This window comes from Ailuropoda melanoleuca, chromosome 6 (assembly GCF_002007445.2).
Source record: "Ailuropoda melanoleuca isolate Jingjing chromosome 6, ASM200744v2, whole genome shotgun sequence".
Classification (NCBI taxonomy): Eukaryota; Metazoa; Chordata; class Mammalia; order Carnivora; family Ursidae; genus Ailuropoda; species Ailuropoda melanoleuca.
Window position 1 is genome coordinate 73,495,464 of NC_048223.1, and position 22,760 is coordinate 73,518,223.

The window sequence follows — 22,760 nt, forward strand, 5'->3', positions numbered from 1 at the left end:
GAATCTCCAAGGAACTGTTGAAAAGGAAAAACAAAGCTGGGGGCATCACAATGCCGGATTTCGAGCTGTACTACAAAGCTGTGATCACAAAGACAGCACGGTACTGGCACAAAAACAGACCCATAGACCAATGGAACAGAATAGAGAACCCAGAAATGGACCCTCTTTTNCCCCTGCACCTCAGCTTATGAATGGGCTTGGGTGTGAGATGCAAATCCAGAGTGACACAGCACATTCCCCAAGCTAGGCTGGGCCTGGCCTTCCTGCCCAATTCAGGGCCCCTGATGAGCCGTTCCTGGCCCCGGGTACGAGGGAGCCAGGGAGCCGGTGGGGTGGAGGTTGTCCCAACTCCGGCTGCATTCACACCCACTTTCTCCTTCCTCCATCCGTCCATCTCTTTGCTCCCAACGCCCATTGGCAAGAAGTATGATTTATCTGTTTCGGCTTTCTCTGCACCCCTGGCCATTTTGGGGCTCCTCTTCTCCCAGTTTCACACTTTGGGGTGAAAGGGAGCCGAGAAAACAAAAACCCCAAACAACCCAGTGACACGGTGAGAAGCATCTGTGAATTCTACTTAAGTTTCTTTAAAGGGAACGAAAACAATCCAAGCCCTTTTGGTCTGGCCAGCGGGGATTGCCTTGTGTCCCCCAAGGGGGCTGCATCCCACCGAGGCTGGGTTGGTGGTGCTCTGGGGCCTGGTTATGGGAAGGGTGGCCCTGCCGGCGCATTACAAATGTAGAGTCTCCGGCCCCACTCCAGACCTCCCGAATCAGCATCTCCATCTTAACAAGCTCCCCAGGTGACGGGGGTGCAGATTAAAATATCTGGGCGAAGTCTGCCGTGGTTGCTTGGTTGGTTTTACGTTTTCTAGGCCACTCACTGAGACAGGGCCGATGGCCACGGGCTTGGATGTCGTGGTGACTGAAACTGCTGTAAAGTTTTAGACGCTTCCTCTCAGGGCCCGTACTCAGCTCCTCGGGGATGAAGATAGCAAACAGTTGGTGGCGCCACCCTAGTCCTGGTGGGGCCGCAGCCTGGGCAGTGCAGGGGCGGAAAGCACAGGTGCCCGAGCCACTGGGAACCGTGTGTCAGAATGCGTGTGCTCAGAGTGTGCACATCCAGAGAAATGTCCCTCTTCTCAGAAGCATCAGGATTGCAAAGAGGGCTGTGACATCAAAGTGGCGAGGCATCATCACCTTTAGAAAGGCACCACCGACGTGCTCGGGACACTGGCTTTCCCTGAGCTGACTGTGGGCTTCATTCTGAAACATGGGAGAATGGACTGGCCAGTACAGTGCATGACCGTGTTTGATCCGTACAGACAGGCGGACAGCCGTGCTGTGATGGTAGACAGGCCCCTAGTGTAGTGTATGAATATGCATGTGTGTATACAGTTGTGTGTGTGTAATTCTCTGTGTGTGTGTATGTCTGTAGAGAGAATGAGAAATATCCTTCCAATCTGAATATTGCCTAAACTTTTGCCATGAAGACATATCTCTTTGTTGTCAGACCGTCTTCTATTAAAATAACAGAGCCCTGCCTGGGCAGGTAAACATGCGAGGCTCTCAATATTGATGTCCTGGTATAAAGTAAGTGAATCAAACACTCTCTGGGTAGTTTAACTCTGAGTTGACTCCTTTTCTATTTCAAGGTTTTCCTGGAAAACAGTAGTAAAGCAAAGCTGTTGCTTTATTCGTCTCAAAAATGTACCCCCTCTCTGTGGAGTCCCCAGGTCCGGCGGCTCGGCCGTTCATTGCCCGCCTCATGTGTTGCAGGGACCGGCAGCAATGCCTGCTACATGGAAGAAATGAAGAATGTCGAGATGCTGGAGGGGAATGACGGGCGCATGTGTATCAACATGGAGTGGGGTGCCTTTGGGGACAACGGGTGTCTAGATGATATCAGAACACTCTATGACAGACTGGTGGATGAATATTCTCTAAACGCTGGGAAACAAAGGTAACTCTGCCTGGTGGACGAGGACATGTATGGGAGTCAGGATGGTGAGGGTGGAAGGCTGTGTTCTGCCTGTTAAAATAGAAGTTTCTAGTAGAAGTGGAGTCGGACAGAGGCTTAGAGACTAGTCCCCCAGGTTGCCTCCTGACCTTTGCTTCTGGCTCAAGGAGAGCAGAGAACCAGGAGGATGGGCCCTCCCGCCATCATACACGTGGGCCCAGGTTGAGGTCCTGGCCAGGTGCCTCTTCCGCCCAGGAGTCTGCCCAGAGGACAGGGTGGCAGCGGCCACGGCACTTCCCTCAGTGACCGTGTTCATTCTGGAACATTCTGGTTTTTCCACTGCTCTATGTTTCTTCCCCCTCAGACTAATAGAAACCTCTTGGTCAGCAGGTTTTTGTTTTGTTTGGTGGAAGTAAAACACACTTGACCTGCAGTTGTCAGAGGACATGGTGACTTAAGATGTGGCCAGCGGGGGCTTCTGTTCCTCGTCCCCCAGCCTTCTGCACCACCTCATGGCTGTTTGGAGCCTGGGTCCCAGACACCCTGCCTGAGATGGCAGTGTCTGTCCTTCCTGCAGACAGACAGAGGACTCCTTGTCTTGGGCTCCCAGGACTCAGGCCGTCCTCTGCCGTCACCGGGATGGGTTGGTCCGAGCCGTGTCCCCAGGAGCAGCAAGAAGCACTGGAGGGACCGCACTTCCCAAATAAGCTTTGTTCCCCAGCCACCCTCAAGATCTCTGCCTTTTCCAGATACACCTACGCTGTTATTTACTTAATGGTTTTCTCTAAGTCAGCTTCTATTTTTGACTTAAATTTAACAGGGGAGAAACAAGGGGAAACCAGTATTATTGTAAACAGATGATAATCATAAAATGAATATAGCAAAGATGGGCATCCCTTGAGTCTGGCTCCTGTTCCCTGCGAGAGGCTCTAAGCGAGGACCCCGTTGGTTGGCAGGGAGGCAGCAGGCGCTGGGAGGGGTTAGAGTGCCATCGGCACTCCACCGAGCTGGTGTCCTTGACGGTGTGAGAAGGACAGGATGGGAACCAGTAATAACAGCGCAATCTCATGTTTTGTTTTCTGTGGAACACCTGGAATCTTTTGGAGGGTCCAGTGGACTCTTCCCAGCCTGGGGCCCCGGAGACGTGAGTGTGGCGAGGGCCACAGTGAGAACTCCCAGGAACAGGTCGCCCTCACTAGCCCATCAGCTGCCTGAACCCTCCAGCCTGGGGGGCTTCCTCGCCGTGCTAGGGGCTTGACCAGTACTCGGGGCTTTTTCAGAACCTTCCAGAAACCTAGTGGGAAGTTTCCCCTCATTGTCTTCTTGTCCCCTTAAGACTCAGACCAGTTGTTTGCTTATTCTGCAGATATTTACTGAGCACTTGATTGAGAGCCTAGCGCTGGGCCGAGCTAGACCCTGGGCCTCAAAGCTGAGCGGGACATAGGTTCCAGCCTCTCCAGGCTTCTGCTGCCGGGCCAAGAGAGGCAGTGTGCCTGTGTGCCTTGTGATGGGCAACAGAGGGTGTATGGGAGCCTGAGAGAGGCAGGTAAAACCCGTCGGGGGGGAGGAGGACAGGCCTCTTCGAAGAGAATTTTGAGCGGAGAGCCGGAGTAGGGTTCTGCTGGGCCAAGGCAGGAGGGAGCTGGTCCAGCGGTTAGATGTGAGCGCCGGTGATGTCGCTTCTGATCCTGGGGAGGGTTAAGGATCCCTCCGCCCTTCCTGGCCTCCCTCTGCTCTGCTGAAGAGCCCAGGGCTGGGTGTGCAGGCTAGTGATGCCCCCCAGGGGCAGAAAAACGCCCGGGGCTACCGGGAGACCAAAGGTTTCACCTAGACACCAGCCTGTGCTCCTCTTGCAGGTACGAGAAAATGATTAGCGGTATGTACCTGGGTGAGATCGTCCGCAACATCTTGATCGACTTCACCAAGAAGGGCTTCCTCTTCCGAGGGCAGATCTCCGAGACGCTGAAGACCCGGGGCATCTTTCAGACCAAATACCTTTCCCAGATTGAGAGGTGAGTGATGAGGGGCGCCCCGCAGGCCTGCTAGAGGTCCGTGTGGTTGGCAGGGGCGGGGTCGTGATGGGCCTGGACTCACCCCCCTGGACACTTGTCATTTGTGAGGGTTTTCCCCTCTGGAGTGTAGGCCCTGAGCAGCTACAAACTGGAGTCAGAATTTTATCGTAAATGATTTTCCTTCATTCTTTACGTCGGAGCCTCATGTGTGTTTGTTGGGAGTCAGGTGTATAGGTCGTATGGACTCCATTTCAGGATAAAGGTGCATCACAGATACTTGTGTGGAAGGGCGCCAAGTCCCGTAGAGCCAAGAGCCGTAGGTCTAGTCCCGCCCACATTCATCTGAAAGGCAGCCTGGGATCGGGCTGCGTGGTCTCCCAGGAAGTGCGCCCCACGGCAAGTCGCTTTGTCTCCCTCCGGTTTCCTCTTGCGCAGCGATCGCGTCCTCCCTGCCTTTGCCGTCGTCCCTGCTGAGCTGCGAGAGGGGGTGCAGGGTGCTCTGCAGAAGCAAAAACGGCCTTGGTTTTAGGACGGTTGTGAAAGCTGGGCGCCTGGCCGGCTCGGTCGGAGAGCACGCAGCTCCTGATCTCAGGGTTGTGAGTTCGAGCCCCATGCTGGGTGTAGAGGTTACTTAAAAAAAATAACAACTTAAAAAATAGATAAATTAATAAAAATAAACTAATAAACATTGTTTTGGCAGAAGGAAGCCCCCACAATCCTACTCATGGTAAATACGGTGGTTTGGGGCTGGTCGCCTGGCATCAGCTCCCAGGTTGCTCTGCGGGGCCGCACTTCATCCCGCCTTCTGGCTTTTGTCCACCGCAGTGACCGATTAGCGCTGCTCCAGGTCCGGGCCATCCTCCAGCAGCTGGGCCTGAACAGCACCTGTGACGACAGTATCCTGGTCAAGACTGTGTGCGGGGTGGTGTCCAAGAGGGCCGCGCAGCTGTGTGGTGCGGGCATGGCTGCCGTGGTGGATAAGATCCGAGAGAACAGAGGGCTGGACCACCTCAACGTGACTGTGGGGGTGGATGGAACACTCTACAAGCTTCATCCGCAGTGAGTGGGGCTTCCGCTTGGATGGGCAGGGCGCCCTGGGCTGCTGAGGTCCCTTGATGGGTTATGGGACACCAGGCTGTGAGTCGCACCAGGAGAATTCCTTACCAGGACACAGCTGACCCGAAGGCTGTGCGTTCAGGGACTGGGCCTTGTCTGGGACCAGCTGATGAGCTGCTTTGAAGTTTAACTGAGATCCTTGGAGAGGAGTGGCTTCACTTGGTTCAGCTCACACCAGTGGCATAGATGGCCCTCTCCCCAGTCCTCCTGAGCCCCCCTTAGGTCAGGCAGAGTCTGAGGGAAGGGTGGGTGTGCCCTTACCCATCCGCCTGGGTAGCAGCAGCCTGGCCAGGAGGCTGTGTTTGGTGAGTGGGGAGAGGGAGTGAAGGACGGAGGGAGGAGGACGCCTTGTCTTGTTCACCTGCTAAATCAGTTTCTCAAGAGGCTTGCAAGGCAGGAAGAGGGGTGGGGAGTGGCCTCCTTATGGGCAAGGGTCTGACACTCTGTGCTGAAGGGGGATATTTGGCCCCACCTGCCCTTTCATTGACCACATATCCCAAAGCTTGGCTCTTATGAATAGAGTGACCCTATTATTTACTGTCTAAGCTGGGGTGCTTTTGCCAGTGAAGAGAGTGCCGCTGATAATTAACACCGGGACCATCCCTGGTAAACTGGGCCATAATGTCACTCTCCTGAAAAGCCGCCTCACCCAAATCAGCGTAGGCATCAGCTGCTTACCTCGTGGCCACGGCTGGGGAGGGAGCCAAGTGCCCTGCCCCACCTGCTCCTGTCTCTCCGCCTTCATAGCTGTCCTCTTCGTCACCTGGGGCAGCACGCTAGTGTGGCTGGGAGCTAGGTTTTGGAGCCATACGCACTTGGATCCAATCCTTGCACCAGCATTTGGAAGCTGTGCCCAGGTGCTCAGCGGCCAAGTGTCCTCTTCCTCACGGGCTGACGGCCGCAGGCAGGACGGAGAGTTAGGATAGAAGGTGTGGGCCAGGCTCTAGCAGGGCTCTGATGTCAGTGTCCCCTCTGAGAGCTCCGTTGCCCTGAGCTGCTTCAGCCTGGCCCTGTCTCACTGCCAGCACACAGCGTGGGAACCTAGAGTCACTGGTCACTGAGGGATTCTCTCTCCCGGGGCCTGCTGCTCTTGGCTTTGGAGGCCAGGTGTTGGCCATGGACAGTGACGGGCTGGGGATCTCAGGGGGCCGCAGCTGAACTGACCTGGTGCTGGGCCACACCCAGGCCCTAGCACCCTTCTTGGTATCCAGTCCCCCAGACGCCTCGGGCTCGGGAATGGGTGTGTCTGAGTGCGTTATTCCTGACCTGATCCTGATAAACCGTCCAGTCTCTTCTATTTGGATTCTCAGCTCTTCCTCCCTGCCGAAAACTGAGGCTGTAGGATGGGCAGCAGATCTGGTGTCCCCCCAACCCTTCTCAAGCAGCCCCATGTCATCAGGGTCCTGAGGTGTCCTTGCGTGGGCCAGGCGTCTCTTCTCATGTTCTCCACTCACCCTCCCCCTCCGTGTGTTGTCTTTCTCAGCTTCTCCAGAATCATGTACCAAACCGTGAAGGAACTGTCACCAAAATGTAACGTGTCCTTCCTCCTGTCCGAAGACGGTAGCGGCAAGGGGGCCGCCCTCATCACGGCGGTGGGCGTCCGGCTCCGGGAAGAGACGAGCAGCTAAGGGTACCGGCCCCCTGGCCTGCTGCCCCTCCGGCACGTCTCTCTAAGGGCGGCCACCCCCGTCCCTCCCAGCGAGCTGGGCCGGGAGCCACCGGGGCCAGAGCCCGCCACCGCCGCAGCGGGGAGGGGACGCAAGCCAACTAATGGCGCATAACGTAGGGTACAAAATAGAGCGTGTGCTGTCGATAATCCCTCCCCACTCCGGCCCCTCCTCACCTGCCCTGCCACTCTGCATGGTCTGATTTCAACCTGGTCGTCCTCTCCCCACGTGTGAAGTTTAGTGGCGCCCATTTCCAGTTTCTGCATTCGTCTGACAAATTATTTATTGGCCCAAGATGAAAAGTCACGCCATCTGACAGGCCTTATGGGCCTCTGCAGCCCGTCCTTGGGGACACAGCCCCCGTGTGAAATGTATTATCACCAGCAGACACTGCCGGGACTCCTCCTCCCAGGGGCATCTTAGCGGCTTCCTCCCATCCCAGCCCCCACTGCTGTCTGGCGTCCCGAGGTTCCCACCGAGATGTGTCCATGCCACTGAATCGTGTGTCCGTGGAACTGGTCTGAGCCACGTTGTGACAGTCTTGCTTTCTGTCTGTCTTGGGGGTGGGGGGAGGTGGGCAGTTCTGCGGGAAAGTGTCTTGTCTCCATTTGGGTAAAAGGAACAAAACCAACAAACAGTACCCTCAGTGGAATTCCCCATTGCTTTTGTGAGCCATGTTGTATGACCTAGTAAACTTTGTACCAATTCAAAGCCCCCGAGTGATGCCTGCTGGCTGGAGGGGGGGAGGCCATGCGGGGATGCCATGAACACCAAGCCCTGGGGAGTCTGGGTTGGGGGGAGAGTTTGAAATGAAGCCCCAGCCTTTGTTTAGTACCATAACTTCTCTGTTCTCTGCAGAGTGTCACCGAACTAGCCTCTGACCTTGTTTTCCAGCTCCCGGCCGGCCGGTTCCCTGCTGGAGCCGCGGGGTGCCCCCCACCAGCACCTCTAAGAAGGTAAAGCGGTGGAAGGCCTCTGGGCTCCCAGGGGCTGTTTGGGTTTAATGAGAAGACAGCGCCACATTGGCTGTCCCCACCACTGTCCCCAAGTAGACCCTTCATCACCGTCCGCCAAATCCAAGGGAACAGAGGGCGTAGACCCCTGCTCTAACATGGATGGAGCAGGTCGTCCTCTCCCATTCCGTAGGAAACCGCTCCTCACCTGACCCTTTCATCCCTGCCCCACCTCAACCCTGAGCCTGCTGTTCCCGCCACGGCCCGCCCGTGGCTCCCCCATCAGCCTATGCAGTTTAAGGCTGGAATCCCTTGACTGGGCACCAGCATCTCCGTGGGGAACACACATAGCATTAAACTCTCCCGCTGTGCAGTTACTGTGCCACGTGGTCCTTCTGGAGGGGTGATGGGGCGTGCAGGGGGAGGTGGCGAGCAGGGAGAGGTGCATCCTTGGGGTGGACCAGGCCAGGCTTGGAGCTCTCTGGGAGTCGAGATGGTTGGCGTTCCCTGCCCGCCACCTTCTCGCTGCTGGAGTGAGGGTGACCGCCGCTGCCTGCCCCTGAGACACCCGTGTAACACGGCCGGCTTGGTGGGGCTACAGATCACGCCCGCTGGTTATTCAGCACTTCATGCTCATTCCTAGGCCTCACTTCAGTCTTCCTCGCAGCATCCCTGTGAGGCAGTTTTGTCACTGGGAGAAGAAGAGGCGGAGGGTCAGAGTGACTTGTCCGAGGCAACACAGCTGAGGCTCCTGTTGACTCTTACCCGCCACCATCTACCTTGAGCTGGGTCTGAGCTCAGATGCCAAAGCAGAGAAGCACCAGGTCGACTCACAGGTGCAGGGCTTTGCAAAATAAGCAGCTCCCTCCCTGTGTCTTTAGCCTGGTAATAAATCCGTACCATGGCTGGGTGCTGTCCACTGGTGTGTTCTCTTTGGTTTAACCAATATTTATAAAAATGGGAGCCAAAATAACAAGTCTGGAAATCTCACAAATTTGGATTTCTGGTGTGTCTTGAAAGATCTGGAAGGTCTGGCAATGGTGGGTGCCCATTACCTCATGACAACATTTGTACAGAGCTGGTCAGCTGCTGTCCGCTTTGGATGCGTGCACCCTGCAGTTCCCACTGCTCCCTGTGACCCCAGCGCTGGGAGTCAGTCATGAAGCTGTATGTCCCGGGAAGGCGTCTGAGCTTGCGGCTCCTGGACTGGATACGTGTTAGCGCACACTGTCTTCTTGGACTCACTGGCTGCTGTGAAGCCCTGTCAGAGGGGTGGCTGGGCCCTCTTAGAGTTAGCATCCTGCACCTGCAGAGCTCCTGGCCCCATGCTGTTTTTCCATGGATGTGCCAAAGGCTGTGGCACGGGTCAAACTTTCAGATCTGGACCCCTCAACTGGCTACTTCTCCAAGGATGCCAGGCACAAGGCTTCAGGGTTCAGTAGGTACCCCATCCTGGGCACCCCTGGCCTGCCCATTGGTAGCGTGAGAGGGGGCCGTATCCCCAGCCATGAAAAAAGTCTCTTTAGTGTGACACCTGTTGACCCTCACAGAAAGGGATGGAGTGTAGGTCAGCTCAATCTTATCCTCTTCTGTCGGCGTGACCCACGGACAGCAACGGAAAGCAAGCCGGAATCCAGAGCGAAACCTAGGAGATGGAGGGTCACCTTGAGCAGAGGGGTGAGGGGAACAGTCTGGGAACTGCCCATGGCAGCTCCTCCTCCCCCCGCCGCCACCGCCGCCGCCAGGAGCCAGTTTCCTTCCAAAGGAAAGTCGTCCTCTCACCCCTGACTGTTTGTCATTGTTCATTGTTCCTGAGTGGATTTGAGTTTTGGAAACACCCAGAAGGAATCTGGAGCTAAATCTAGTGACTGAAGTGGGTGATTAAGCCTAATTAGACCACTTGTTATTACAGACAGAAAGAAACCAAATACAACCTAAAGAAATAACAGATTTTCTTGTTTGGCTTGTTAACTGGCTTCTAAAGGAGTATTCTAGAGGAGTCTTAAGAAGTTTGGGCTCTGGCAGGGTAGGGCAGAGTAAGGATGCTCTCCCAAGGGGGCTGCTTTGAAAGAAATCATGCACAGGGAACTACTACATTTTGGTCTATTTGCCTTAAAATTAGCTCTCCCCTTGGCCGGACTAAAGGTAAATTAGAAGGGGAAGCAGGTGGCAGTGGAGGAGATGGGCTGGGAGAAAGAGAACACTGGCTTGTCAGGAGCAGAGATCAAGGGGACCCTGGGTGACAGCCGCTTGTGTGTTCCCAGGAGTCGCAGGGTCCCATATTCCAGAAGAGCAGGCCTGGCTTTGGCTCCTCACCCTGCAGCTCTACGAGATTGCACGGTGCAGCCCAACAAATGCCTCTCCTGTGGGAGCTTCATGGCCTCTGCCCCCGCCGCAGTCTGTCCCCCACGCCCCCAGCTGTCCCCATCTCAGTTCCTGACAACTGGCACTCTGTCCTTCCAGCTGCTCAGGCCTAGAACCTGCGAGTCATTCTTGACTTCTCACACATGCCACCTCCCCTCCATCAGGTTCTGTTGGCTCTGCCTTAGGAATAGTTCGACTCTGACCACCTCTCACCCCAGTCTGAACCCCTCCCCACCTCCCACCGTCATCCCTGCAACAGCCTCCCCGTGCCCCTGCTTCCCTGCTAGCCCCGCCACTGTGGTCCAGGGCCAACGCACCGCCAGACAGATTCTCTTAAAAGGGAAGTCAGAGTACACGTTTCCCAACTCAGCTCCGCTGGACTCCTGGTGTCAGAGTACCGGCCCAAGGCCTTACCTTGACCTCAGGACCCTTGCCTCGGCTGTTCCCTCTGCTTGGAGCCTTTCCCCACACAGCTGCAGGGCCCTTTCAATCATCTTTGCTCAAAAGAATCCTCAATAAGGCCAACCCTGGCCATCCTGCAAAATTGCTCCCCTCTGTGCACCCCCCCCAGCACTTCCTGTCCTCCCAGCCCCGACTCTGGTTTTTCTTTCTTCCATAGATCTTACCACGTAATACACTGTGATTCATCCGCTCCTTACACTTGCTTATTGTCGGTCTCCTCCCTAGAATGTCAGCTCCCCAAGGAAAGAAATTGCTTTTGGTCGCTGGGGTATCCTAGGTGCTTAGAACAGTGCTGGGCACAGGGAGCCACTTGGGAACATGTTCTGAGTGAGTGAAGCCTCCTTCCAGGAGCGTCAGACCAGCATTAGAGCCAGAGTCACCAACTCCTGGAGATTCTGAAGTTATTTCAGAAATGTAGAGCCTGGGGACTTGCTCAGACTCTCAGGGACTGTGTCGTTGGGTAGCAGGAGAGTGACCAATGCACAGACTGGGAGTGCTGGGGGCCCGTCTCTGATGTGACGGTTCCTGGGTCCAAGTTCTAGAAGCTGCATCAAGAGAAAGGTGTGATGCGGGGTCAAGGTTACAGGCCTTGGAGATCGTGGAATCCTGGCTCCACCGCTTGCTGTGTGAGTTTGAGTCTTCCTTTCTGGGGCTCAGTTTCCTCATCTGTAAAATGGGGATAACACTTCCCTTCCTCCTATTCATCTACTTCTTACCTCTCAGGAGACAATGGAGGATTCTGGCACCCGTTAAACAATAAAAAAAAAAAAAAATCACAATTCTCTCACTTTCTTCTGGCCTGCCCCAGGTGGCTGGGATATCTGAGCAACGAAGACCCTAGTGGCATCATGAGTGGCCTGAACACGTGGGCAGGCGGCTGATGAAAGGCGTGAACATGGAGGCCCACGGCCAACTTTACCCTCATCGCTGTCTTACAGAGACCAGCACTCAGTGTCCACTTCTCATCTCCTCTTACCTGACCTCCCCCTTCAGGGTTTTCTGAGGCTGAACAGCTTGCTCTGTGAGCAGGACCCTCAGGTGCTGGGCTCTTGCCGGGGCCACCACCTTCCACCTCTCCAGGTGCCCCAGAGCAAATGCCAGCCCCCTGGGGGATTCCGATGCTCCGGAATTACCAGGCAGGGACAACCAGGTGTGTCTGAGGGAGGAGTGAGAACTTGGTTCCTTCCTCCCCGGCTGTCTCTGCCAAGGTCACTCCTCAGCCGCCCCAGAAATCCCCCTGGCGGCAGGAAATGCCCTCTGATCTCCCCAGGGAGCTTCATACTGCTGGGGTTGGCGCTGTTCACCTGGCTCAAGCAAATGTCTCATCACAGGAAGCTCTCAGGATGTCAGGACAGAGGAAGTCCCACCCTCCTTTACCCAGCTTCTTCCTTTCTCCCTCTCTGTCTGCCCTTCGGCCTCTCTCTGACCTTCCTCCTCCCTCCATCTTCTGTCCCTCTCTCCTCTCTTCTCCTGGTCCTAGATGTAGCCCCTGAAGAGAGAGCAGGAGCAGATGGACGTGAGAACTGTGGCCTGGGGACAGGCTTTGGGGAGGACGAGGGGCTCAAGCCAGGCCCAGACCGGAGTGAGGATCGTGCCGTGGGCTCAGCGTGGGGACGGCCATCCCACGCGGGGCTGGGGAGCACAGGTGCAGACTGTGCGGGGGAGCCCAGCTGGGGCCAGGCCGTGGGTCCCTGAGGGCCGAGGAGAGGGGGCTGGGATGAGGGCTCACCTGTGGTTGAGGCAGCAGTAGATGATGGGGTTGTACATGGTGGAGCTCATGGCCAGCCAGAAGAGCGCCAGGTACACCTGCTGGATGAACTTGTGGTAGTAGATGTCCTCCTGGAAGCTGCCCAGGATGAAGTAGGAGTGGTAGGGCAGCCAGCAGACGGCAAACGTCACCACCACCAGCACCATGGTCTTCACGAACTGGGCCAGGAGAGGCGCAGGTCACACCTCAGCCTGGAAGCACACACCCCAATCCTCCAAGGGTGGCGGCAGGGCGCCCCTCATGGCAGCCTGGGGAGCCCTCAGTCCCCTGGAGCATACACAGCCTTGACTCCTGGGCCCCGCCTCTCTACCCACACTGCTGTTCTTTCTTCCAAGTCCTCACTCCTTGAAGCCCAGCTCGGTGGCCACCTCATCTGGCAGGTGTCCCGGACCCCTTCCCTCAGAGCAGCTCCCCTCCCTGGAGAGTGGGTGAGCTCCTAACCCCATCCTTGGGGTTCCCCTATGCCAGCTAGGGGTTCTCAGGCACCCCTCTCCCTGGGATCTGTGTCTGCCGTAGCCCTTCTCTCCGTAGGTAGTGAGACTAGTCAGGCATCCCACCCTCTGCCCAGCAGCCAGCTCCCTGACCCTTCCCCCCTCAAGCCTGGTCTCTGCAGGCCCTCCTGAGCATGGCCCTGTAGCCCATGAGGAATGGAGGGCAAGCCGGTGATGGCAAGTGGAGACCAGCTCTTCATGAGGTGGGACACTCAGACAGTGTCCCATATCCAGCTACCTCCCTGAATTGCCCTACGAAAAATGTCCAGTAGCAGACATGAAGCCAAGACGGTGACCTGATACTTGGTGGGATTAACCATTACCTCCCCTGGACACCTACCAGGAAGGGGGCCGGCGAAGATAAACTTTGAGTAGGGGAGAGTGGAGAAGGTCCAAATCATAGAATGCTGTTTCAGGACCCTTGGGGGGCCCTGAATGGCAGCGAGGAGGGGGGACACTGGCACTTGGGTGGGACACTGAAGGCTGACTGGGTGCAGCTGGACTCCAGTCCAGTCTCCCTGATCCCAGATTGGAGGTCTGCTGTTCCAGCATTTGAGAATTCTCTTAAGATTCTATACGGGAGCCTCCCGTGGTTCCGTGGGACTTCTTAAATTCAACACTCCAATTACTCAAGGAGTCTAAGATTTTGAGAATCAATCATTCTAAGATTCTGGGGGGTATCTGAAATTCTGCGGAGCTTTAGGATTCTCTGATTCTTGTAACACTCTGGGGCAGTTCCTTTAACTTCGCATTTGGCCAAAGGCCAAAGGCCAAAGGCAAGTCTGTCTTCCTGGGAAAAATGAACTCAGACTCTGGCCAGGGACTTGGGACAAGGGCAAGTTAGGGGGGGTCCTGTCGCCTACCGCGGGCTTCGAGCCCGGAAGGGCGGTGCCCCGAGGCGGGGCCCGAAGCGCCCCGCCCCCGCCGAGCCGGCTCCCGGCGCCCACCTTCCTCTTGGCCCGCAGGTGGCGCAGGCTGGCGCCGTGCATCTGGTGCCTGGGAACCTCGCGTCTCCAGAGCGTTAGGCCGATGACACTGTAGGCAAGGAGCATGACCACGAGAGGCAGCACGTAGATGAGGGCGATCACCACGAGGTGGTACCTGGAGGGAGAGCCAAGGGCCCGGGCACCGGACGGCCCGGGAGCGACTTCGGCATCCGCCAGCGCTCAGTCCCGCACCCGGCGCCGGCCCCTGATCCAACTCCGGCCGGCCACCCGGGCCACCTCCCAAGGCCTTGACTTAACTTAAAGAAGAAAAAAGAGGGACAACATTGGCTAGCATATATGCCCAAAGAGGGCTTCCCCTGCTGCAAAAGGGACATCGCTTTATCAATGCGTTCCTCCAGGAGATAGACAAATACTACCAAAAAAGGAAATAGGAATGAAAAAGTTAACCAAATAAAACATTTGTTCGACATTTAAAATGCCATTAAACACCAAGGAGGAAGTAAAATTACTTATTCCATTCTCACCAACAGTAACAATGTGGAATATTTTCTTCCGAGTCCTGTGTGTATGTGGTGTGTCTGTGTACACGTGCCTTAGATTCTGTATGTAATCTGTAGCTGTGTCTGTGTGCAGACATAGATTTTTTGAAGGTGACACGGTTGCATCCTGCCCCGACATCCTTAGGAGGGAGCGGGCCGGTGGCAACAGTGTTCAGGATATTGGTCATGTCTTCCTGGCCGTCAGCATTTGGTTGGGAACACGGCTGACGTCAGCAGGCTTTCTCTCACACCACCTTTGAGCAAGCCGCCCAGAATACGCTGACGGTTACTCATCTAATCCTGTGCACGACACCCTGGACAGTGTGGAGCAGTTTCTTTTCCTTTTGGAAAGATGGTGTAAAGGAGATACGCACTGTCCCTTCTGGTTTCTGAGCAATGCTGCGGCTCCTCTCTGACAGGGCCCAGGTTCCCAGGTCGGGGCACCTTCTGAATGGGCCTGAGACCCGTGTCCCTGTCACGTGACCTTTTTCTAGGAGGGCTGAAGTGTACCCAAAGCCCCCACCCCATGACCTGTGTGCCAGCCTTGCTGGGCTCCTTCTCAAGAGGTGCTGCTGCCCAGAGGGAGGGGGACAGGTGGCTCCAGCAAATGTCTTCCCTAAAGCTGTGTTTAGAATCCGGCTTGCTTGCTCTTAGGGCAGGTATGCTAATTACAAAAGGTTTGGGGGGAGGGGTGCTCCTAGACACCCAGACCCTCCCCTAGTCCTACCGTGGAGCAGGTGAGGGCGGGGCGGAGCAGCGGATGCCGGGCCCTCTCACTTCCCCTTCATTGTAAGGTCACAGAGTGTCTGAGCTAGAGGGCCCTTAAGGATCAGCAGGGCCACCTGTCTCAGTGTCTGGAGGGGAACACTGAGGCTCAGAGAGGTGCAGAAAGTGTGTGACATATGAAACAGCTCTGGAGATTTAATCAACACTCAAACGATTTCCCTTCTAGTGAAGGCCAGCTCTGTGAGGTCAGAACTGAGTTCTTGTTCAGGCTCTCATTTCAATGTGTGACCTCAGGCAAGTCTGACCTCTCCCCTGGTCTCAGTTTCCCCATTTGTAAAACAAGGAGGTAATCCCTAAGATCCTTCCCAAGTACGAGTGAACATCTTGATGTTGCCTCATTCTTTCCGTGGTATAGGAATTCACTCTGGGCTAGGTTCCTATGCTGAAGGGAGCACCAGGGAGCCCTGGAGATCACCTTCTGGGTCCACCATAAATCAGGACTGCCTTCTCTCAGAGCTTGGGCTTTTTTTGTATTTTGATTTTGGGGGGTCTATGTGCATTTTCCTGGACAGCGCATCTGTAATTTTATCAGACGCCTACACACCCAGGATGGGAGCCTGTGAGACTGCAGCCCCCAATCCAAAGCTCAGAAGTCCCTCCACCGAGAACAAGTAACACATTTGCGCACAGAAAACCAGGCTTTCCCCAAATCCTCACAGAATTCTAGGTAACACCAAAGCATCGCCTTCCTAGCTCACGTGTGCCCTCCTGTTTTTCCTTGGTGCCTGAATCAGGGTTGGAACTCACCATCCCCACGGAGCCGGTGCAGGGTCCCCAGAGTTATCACTGGACCCCTCCCAGGGAGAAACGCCGGTATTAAGGTGGAGAAACACTGCCCCCCAGTGGTCAGTCCCAAAATACCGTGCTCTCCACCCCTCCCCGAGCCTTCCCTACATGGACGCTGGCCTTGGAGCAGCCAGACCTCGGAGCAGCGAGGGTACAGAGGGAGGGCAGACACCGCAGGCAGGGCCCGCCCTCAAAAACTCATCAGCCCCCAGGAACAGGCTTCTCAGTTCCCAAGCATTGAAGCCCACACAGGGAGGCCCTCTTCGGCCGGTGCTCGCGGCAGACAGAGACGGTGGGGGGTGGACGTTGGGGGAGGGCTGTTCAAGGAGGCGGGGCTGTGTTGCCGTGGAGACCTGGCAGCCCTGCGCGCGGAGCGGGCACATCCTCCAGCCTTCCGCCCCTGGGCTTCTGTTGGACCAGATCGGCCACCTCCAGGTTGGCTCTCGTTTGTCCGCTGCTTAAACTACCACACACTGGGTGCCCGTTCCGGGCCAGGCGCGGCGCTACCGGCTCACAGACGTGTCTCACGCTGGCTCCCAGTAACCCCCCAGCAAGTGCTCTAATCCCCAGCTGAGAGAGGAGCCAAAGCGACGGAGCAAGGTCCTCCGGCCAGCAGGAGGCAGAGCAGGACTCCCTCCCAACTGCCGCCTCCCACGCCTCAGCCGGCGCTTCACCCTCTGCTAAGCGGCCAGGCCGCGCGTGGGGATCCGGAAGGCAGAACGTAGCAACCCTAGGCCCGGAAAGGAAAAGGACTCACCCAGGGTCGCTGGCCCATGCCTGAGTTTTTCTGCCTGCTCCCCCGGCCCACGGTGCCCTCTCCGCGCGAGGCGGGCACCAGCCAGCTTCCAGAACACATCCTCGGCTGTCACCTGCCCTTTCTTTCCGCCTCAATACCCTGACCCTCTGTGGCCTGCGCATGTGCAGTGCCGTCCCCCAGCCACGCGGCCACACATTTCCACACACCTGTGTGCGCACACACGTCCACGAACATGCCCCCGGACTCACGCACACGCAGACACACGTGGGTGCAGCCTGGCCGCACAGTAGCGCCCCAGGCACGTCCTTATCGGAGTCGCGGGGTGGCGCGGAAGTGGGGGGCTCCGGGGCGGCACTGCCCAGATTTCAGCCCTGGCGTCACCACCTACCAGCTGTGGGACCTTGGGCGTATTACTTAGTTTCTAGCGCTTCGACTTCCTCATCTGAAAAAGGGGAATAATAAGACAGGCGTGCCCCATAGTGTCAGGAGAATTGAATGGCTTCGTGTGTAAAGTCTGACTCCCAGAAGTGCCAAGTGTCACTTGGTGTGTACGTGGACTCCCATAATCCCAAACAGCCTCACAGACGCACGTGCACAGCCGCGTGCATACGCACAAGCGCACACATTCTCGGCCGTACGCACCTGCACACACGTGTGCACACACACTCATGCTCCCCACCCCCAGGCCTTACAAAAGGAGCATCTTGCTGCCGTTGTCTTCGGGCCAGACCACCACGCACTTGGTGGCGCCCTCGTCCACGGTGACGGTGGAGTAGAAGCACTGGGGGAAGGCGAGGGCCAGGGCCAGCAGCCAGATGCCAGCAATCACCGCTTTGGTGCCGGGGGCCGAGAGCCGTGGCTGGAAGGGGTGGACGATGGCCACGTACCTGTGAGCAGAAAGCTGTGTGAGTGCTGGGCCCCCTCACACCAGAGCAACCCCCTCCCCTTCTCCCCCACCCTGTAGCCCCATTCCCCCCATCCCCCCACCGCTGCTGGGGACCTGCCCAGAGCCACCTGGGCTGGAGACCCTCCCACAGTCCCAAGCACTCTAGCTCGAGACCCCAGGCCCGGCCCCACCTCACTGCCTCCCTGTGACATGAGAGACTGGTGTGGCCATGCTGGAAGTCCACTCAGGACATTTGCCTGCAGCTCACCCCGGCCGAGCCTCTTGGCCCTATGCCGGCCCCTCTTCTGCTCAGAAACCTTTGCAAAACCTGACAGGCTCCCAGACAAAGCCCAGATCAGCACTGCCCCCGGCTTTCTGCAGTGGTGGAAATGCTCTCTGTATGCCCTGTCCTGTTCAGGATCCACTAACCACATGTGGCTACGAACACTGGAAGCGTGGCTGATAGGACTGAAGAACTGAATTGTAAATTTCAATTAATTTAAATGTAAATAGACACATGGCTCTGGTTACATTATCAGTCAGAGCAGGTCCAAACCTTTAAAGGCCTTTGAGTCCCTCTGTGCATGGCCAGCACACTTTCCTGCCCCCTGTGTCATGGCTTCCCGCAACTTCCCTGGCTCTCTCTGGTCAAAGACAGCCCTGCCTGTGTGACCCTCTGTGGGGGCATTTCTTCCCCCTCTGCCTGGAATTTCTCCTTCCACTCTGGATTCATTAAAGTCCAAGTGAAAGGCCACCTCTTCCAAGAAGCCTTCCGGAAGCAAGCTTGTCTCCTCAGCTCCCGCCTCTCTCTGGGAACCTGTGGGGATTTGGGCTGCTGTTTGGCACCCTGGTGCCTGGTGGCCGAGTATCTCAGGCAAGGGTTGGTCTCTCCATTTCCTGCCCCAGGAGACAGAGGCTTGGAGAAGAGGAAGAATCAGCTTGGAAGAGGCAGCACTGGCTCTGAACCAAGCTGTGGAGCTTGCCTCCGCCCCCAGGACGTCCAAAGCCTCTGTGGGAATGTCCTGCAGCCTGATGGGGCTGCGGCCTCATGGGTCAGGGCCCCGACCGGGGACGGGAGAGTTGGGGGAGCCACCTGCTTCCAAGGTCAAAGATCCAAAGAGCTCCAGCCACCAAAGACACGGGGCCCCACCTGTGCCCCCACACGGCCTCTACCGTGCTGTGCTGTGTGACCTGGGGCTTTGGTTGCCGCCTCTGAAGAGGGAGGGGTTGAGGCTAGATCGGGGCCTCTCTTCGTGTCATGGGACCTGTTGGCCAGCCAGTGAAGCCCATGGGCCCTCCTCAGAATACGGTTTTTACAGACTAAATTACATAAGATTAGAAAGACAACCAGTTATACTGAAATACAGTTATCAAAATATAAAATAAGGGTGCCTGGGTGACTCAATCGGTTAAGCGTCCGGCTCTTGGTTTCGGCTCAGGTCATGCTCTCAGGGTCGTGAGATCGAGCCCCATGTGGGGCTCTGTGCTCAACTTGGAGTCTGCTTCAGCTTCTCTCTTCCTCTCCCTCTCACTCACTCTCTCTCTGTTTCTCAAATAAATAAAATTATATATGTGTGTGTGTGTGTGTTAAAATTACATATATATATATATATTAGATTTGGGGCATAGCAATACACACACTTCTTTATCAACCCACTAATCAACAGATCTAGCAGCCCATCTGGAACCCACAGAGGTTAAGTAGTGATGGCTGCTGGCGATACTTGGAGATTTCTGCACAGCAGGGCTATCTGTGATTTCTTTTGGTGACGTCATCCCAGGCGCTGCTGGAAACCCCGCAAAACGTGGTGTGGTGCCTCCGTTTGTAATTGTGATCTTTCACCCCCACAGATGCTCACGACCCCCGGGATTTTGGTGCACAGTTTGTGGTCAAGGACTAGATGATTGTTGGCCCCCTCCCTCCTCTCCCAGAGATACTGACCTCCTTCCATTACCGTGGCTGGGCCCAGGGCCAGCTCCACCCCTTGGCAGCCTGGACCCTGGCTGAGGGTGTCAGCAGGACAAGAGGAGAGGCCACTTTCCTCAGTGGCCCCCTCCCTGCCGATGAGGGGTTGACTTGGGTCTTGGGCTCCCTTGCTGTTCTAGGAGGTGGGTGGGAAAGAGGAGAGCTTCTCTTCTTACCCTGTTAGTGGAGGGGCAGGTCGGGACTTTGGATTCATACTGATTGAAATTTGAATCCTGTCTTCGCTAGAGTCTTGAGCAAACAATCTAAGCCCCTTGAGCTTCTCTTTCCTCTTCTGTGAAGCGGGCCGACAGTCATTCGTGCCCCCATGGCTGGTGTGCAAAGGCAGCGAGAGGCTGCAGAAGTGCCCGCAGGCTGCCGGGATTAGGATTCGGAAGCATGGTTATTCCCGTGTATTTATTTCCTTTAAATCCCCCAGAAGTGGGGGGGGGCGATCCCACACCCTGTCTAGCCCTACAAGCTGCCCCCACCCTGAGACGTAGCCTGGCTCCTCAGGCCCCCCTGGGCCTCCCTGATATCTTCCCACAGCACTCATGTCCTCAAAATACAACGTACCATTTCTTCATGTGTTTTTTATTTAAATTCTCACCAGGGCAGGTGGCTTTATCTGTTTTTCTCCCCAGTGCCCAGAACAGCATCTGTACGTAGTGGGCACGGAACATTAGAATGAAGAAATGAGTGGAAGAGTTCTCACTATTGCCGCCCCGATCTCTGAGCACCATCCTCTCACCTGGATTATTATGGAGCTGCCTCCCGCCTGGTCTCCTGGCCCCCACCCCACCCTCTCCAGTCTGTATGTACTCCCCCCTTTAAAATGGAAGTTCCATGAAGCCTGATCTCAAGGACTATTTTTCCTACTGGTATATATTCCTCAGTGCCTGAAACAGAGGGAACACTCGAATATTTGTTGAATAAATGAAAAGAAAATGTTGGTGGACTTGCAGAAACATCCGGGGTACTGAGGTGCTCTTGGAGGGGGTAGGGGTGTGTCCAGATGATGAGGGGCACGCCCCTTACTGAGAGCAGAGAGGTCTGGAGTCGGCCCCTGGTCCTGCCCCTGAATTGCTGGCGATCCTGCTTGTCTCGAGCCTCAGTTGCCCCGGGTACAAAATCAGAAGCGTTGCCCAGACAAATGGTTTGTGAACTTCTCTTTTCATTTTTAATTGGTAGAAATACATTTCTCAAATGAAATACTCAGGAAAACTCCATAGAAAAACAGCCCAGAGCAGAGAAGCCAGCTGCTACGTGTTGGGCAACTGGCGGGGTGGGGGGGAGATAGAGACCAGGGGGGATGTGGACAGTGGGGGACAGCGGGGCTCACGCCGCCTCAAACCATCCTGACAAAGGGCCTGTGTCTCCAAGGGTCCCAGGCCCATCCCATGTCCCACACACACCAGGTGTCTTTCTGTGTCCCTTTTCGTTACTGTCTCCACCAGACTCCCCCAGGGTCACACAGTCCCCTTCTGAGTCCAAACTGGGCCCTGCCTACCCCAACCAGCTTCAAAAGGACCTCAAATGACTCCACTGATCCCTGAACCCCCTGAGAACAGCATCAGGAAAATAACTGGACCCATTACAATTATACGGTAACTTGCATGCAATATGAAATCCCCCCATATCATCTTTCTAGAAATAGGAAAAGAATATAAGCACTTTTCTTGTAATAAAGGACACCAAAAAAAGATCAGCTTCGGAGAAGAACATTCCAGAAGGTCCCTAAACACAGCCGTTCTCTCCCTACAGCCTTGAACAACCATTAGTGCCAAGTTCTTCTGACGTCTAGCCTTAACTTTGCCTGCTTTGGTTCCACCGTCTCCCGTCTTCCAGAGGCATACTTCTGGATCACAATCCAGCTGGGAGGCAATTTCCTGAGATCTACCCTTAACTTGCTATGTGACTGCAGGCACGTCACCAGCCCGGTCTGAGCCCCAACAAAGCGAGACAGTTTCCCCCAGCTTCCCCACGGCCCCCTCTTGCCTGTCCGCGGCGATGGCGGTCATGGAGTAGATGCTGACGAACATGGCCGTGATGGGGAAGAGGTTCTGGAAGTGGCAGAAGGCACGGCCAAAGTACCAGATGTTGTGGCTGGCGTAGATGAAATTGAAGGTGGCATTGAAGGCGGCCATGCAGAGGTCAGCCAGGGCCAGGTTGACAATGAAGTAATTGGTGACCGAGCGCATTCTTTGGTGGGCCAGGATGATCCAGATGACCGTGGCATTGCCCGTCACGGCCACCAACACCAGGGCCAGGTAGGCGGTGGCCCACAGAGTCAGCTGCCAACCGGGCATGGAGAAGGCCGTGATGCCCGTGGTGTTGCTCTCAAGGCTGGACGAGATGTTGGCGTCGGTCACAACAGCACAGGCCCCCATGGCTGCCTCTGGGTCCGGGATAAGCATCCTGACTCCTCGCTCCTCCTGAGCCCTGGTGCCCTGCCCAGACGGGCTTCAGAAGAGAAATCCTCTTGGGTGCAGGAGTGTGGGGGAGCGGGGAGCAGGTGCAAAGCCAGGCCCTCAGGGGAGACGGGGGGGGGTCACTCCTGTCTCGAGTGTAGATGAAGGAGGCTGAGCAGAGCGCCGGGTCCAGAGCTCTTCGCCCTTCAGACTCTTGTGTCCTGGGCAGACTTCTCACATGTCCCGTGGAAATCTAGAATCCAAGACACAGTTTCAGAGCAGGAAACATCCTTGTAAATCATTAGTCAGTGACTTCCCTGCAGAAACGAAGAGCAGATTCCAAGAGGGGACGTGCCCAGCCCAGGTCACTCAGTAAGTGGGTGACAAACCAGGACTCAGACCCAGGTCCCTCCATTCTGGAAACGTTCTGGGTCAGAAGAGCACACAGCAGCAGCCTTCAGATTCCTCGGGTCAACCGCACAGCGGGCTTCGCTCCAGGCTTTGGGGTGCAAGTGGGGTTGTGGTCTGGGAGGCGCTCACCATTCTGCCAACTGCCAGCCCTGGAGCCGTGGCCTTCCCTGCTGCTCCCCCAGGCGGGGTGGTGAGGGCCTTGGCAGGGGTGCTGCTTGCTCACAGGTTCAACTTTAGCTCCCGCCCCTTGTCCCACCCCCTGCTTGGATGGCCCAGCCTTGTCTCTCGAGAACAGCTTTAGGACTGGGTGCCAGGGCAGGGAGAGACCGGGGGAAACAGGGGGCGGCAGGGATGGGGGCTGGCATGGAGGCACAGTCCGGGGGGGCGGGCAGGCTTACACTCGGCCAGCCCAGGCTGGGAGCTACACCTAGAAGTGATGACGAGCACACGCGGGGAGCCGGGCTGGCTTTGAGAGTGCCTGGGTG

The 22,760-nt window shown here is 56.2% G+C and overlaps 2 protein-coding genes across 4 annotated transcripts in view; one reads left to right on the plus strand and one right to left on the minus strand.

Annotated features, from left to right (window-relative positions):
• The window catches only part of HK1 (hexokinase 1), a 67,458-nt gene extending 59,996 nt beyond the window's left edge, over nt 1-7,462 (plus strand). Inside the window, exons 15-18 of the mRNA XM_011234262.3 lie at nt 1,776-1,959; nt 3,813-3,968; nt 4,794-5,027; nt 6,568-7,462. Of these exons, the coding sequence (XP_011232564.2) occupies nt 1,776-1,959; nt 3,813-3,968; nt 4,794-5,027; nt 6,568-6,712 (719 nt within the window). The 3' untranslated portion in view covers nt 6,713-7,462. The remainder of the gene's footprint in view (nt 1-1,775; nt 1,960-3,812; nt 3,969-4,793; nt 5,028-6,567) is intronic.
• TACR2 (tachykinin receptor 2) lies at nt 7,017-22,392 on the minus strand. Of its 3 annotated transcripts, none has more exons than XM_019807817.2 (5): nt 21,452-22,390; nt 17,297-17,491; nt 13,737-13,890; nt 12,260-12,336; nt 7,017-9,349 (listed from the first exon to the last, which is right to left on the minus strand). In XM_019807817.2, exons 1-5 carry the CDS (start codon nt 21,868-21,870, stop codon nt 9,133-9,135), a joined length of 1,062 nt encoding a protein of 353 aa, XP_019663376.1. In that variant the 5' UTR covers nt 21,871-22,390; the 3' UTR covers nt 7,017-9,132. The 3 variants fall into 3 exon arrangements, with proteins under 3 accessions (XP_019663376.1, XP_002913772.2, XP_034518503.1); XM_002913726.4 differs by having other exon boundaries at nt 12,260-12,456; nt 21,452-22,387; XM_034662612.1 differs by having other exon boundaries at nt 9,142-9,349; nt 12,260-12,376; nt 21,452-22,392.
• Between the last annotated feature and the right edge of the window lie 368 nt (nt 22,393-22,760).

Bases quoted from the DNA above. Each gene is read 5' to 3' on its own strand.
- TACR2 (XM_002913726.4), bottom strand. From the start codon at position 21,870: ATGCTTATCCCGGACCCAGAGGCAGCCATGGGGGCCTGTGCTGTTGTG. The intron at 17,492-21,451 runs GCAAGAGGGGGC...TTCTGCTCACAG, and splicing joins ACCGCCATCGCCGCGGACAG to GTACGTGGCCATCGTCCACC. The intron at 12,457-13,736 runs GTGGGCGCCGGG...CTCCTGGCCCAG, and splicing joins ACCTGCGGGCCAAGAGGAAG to TTCGTGAAGACCATGGTGCT.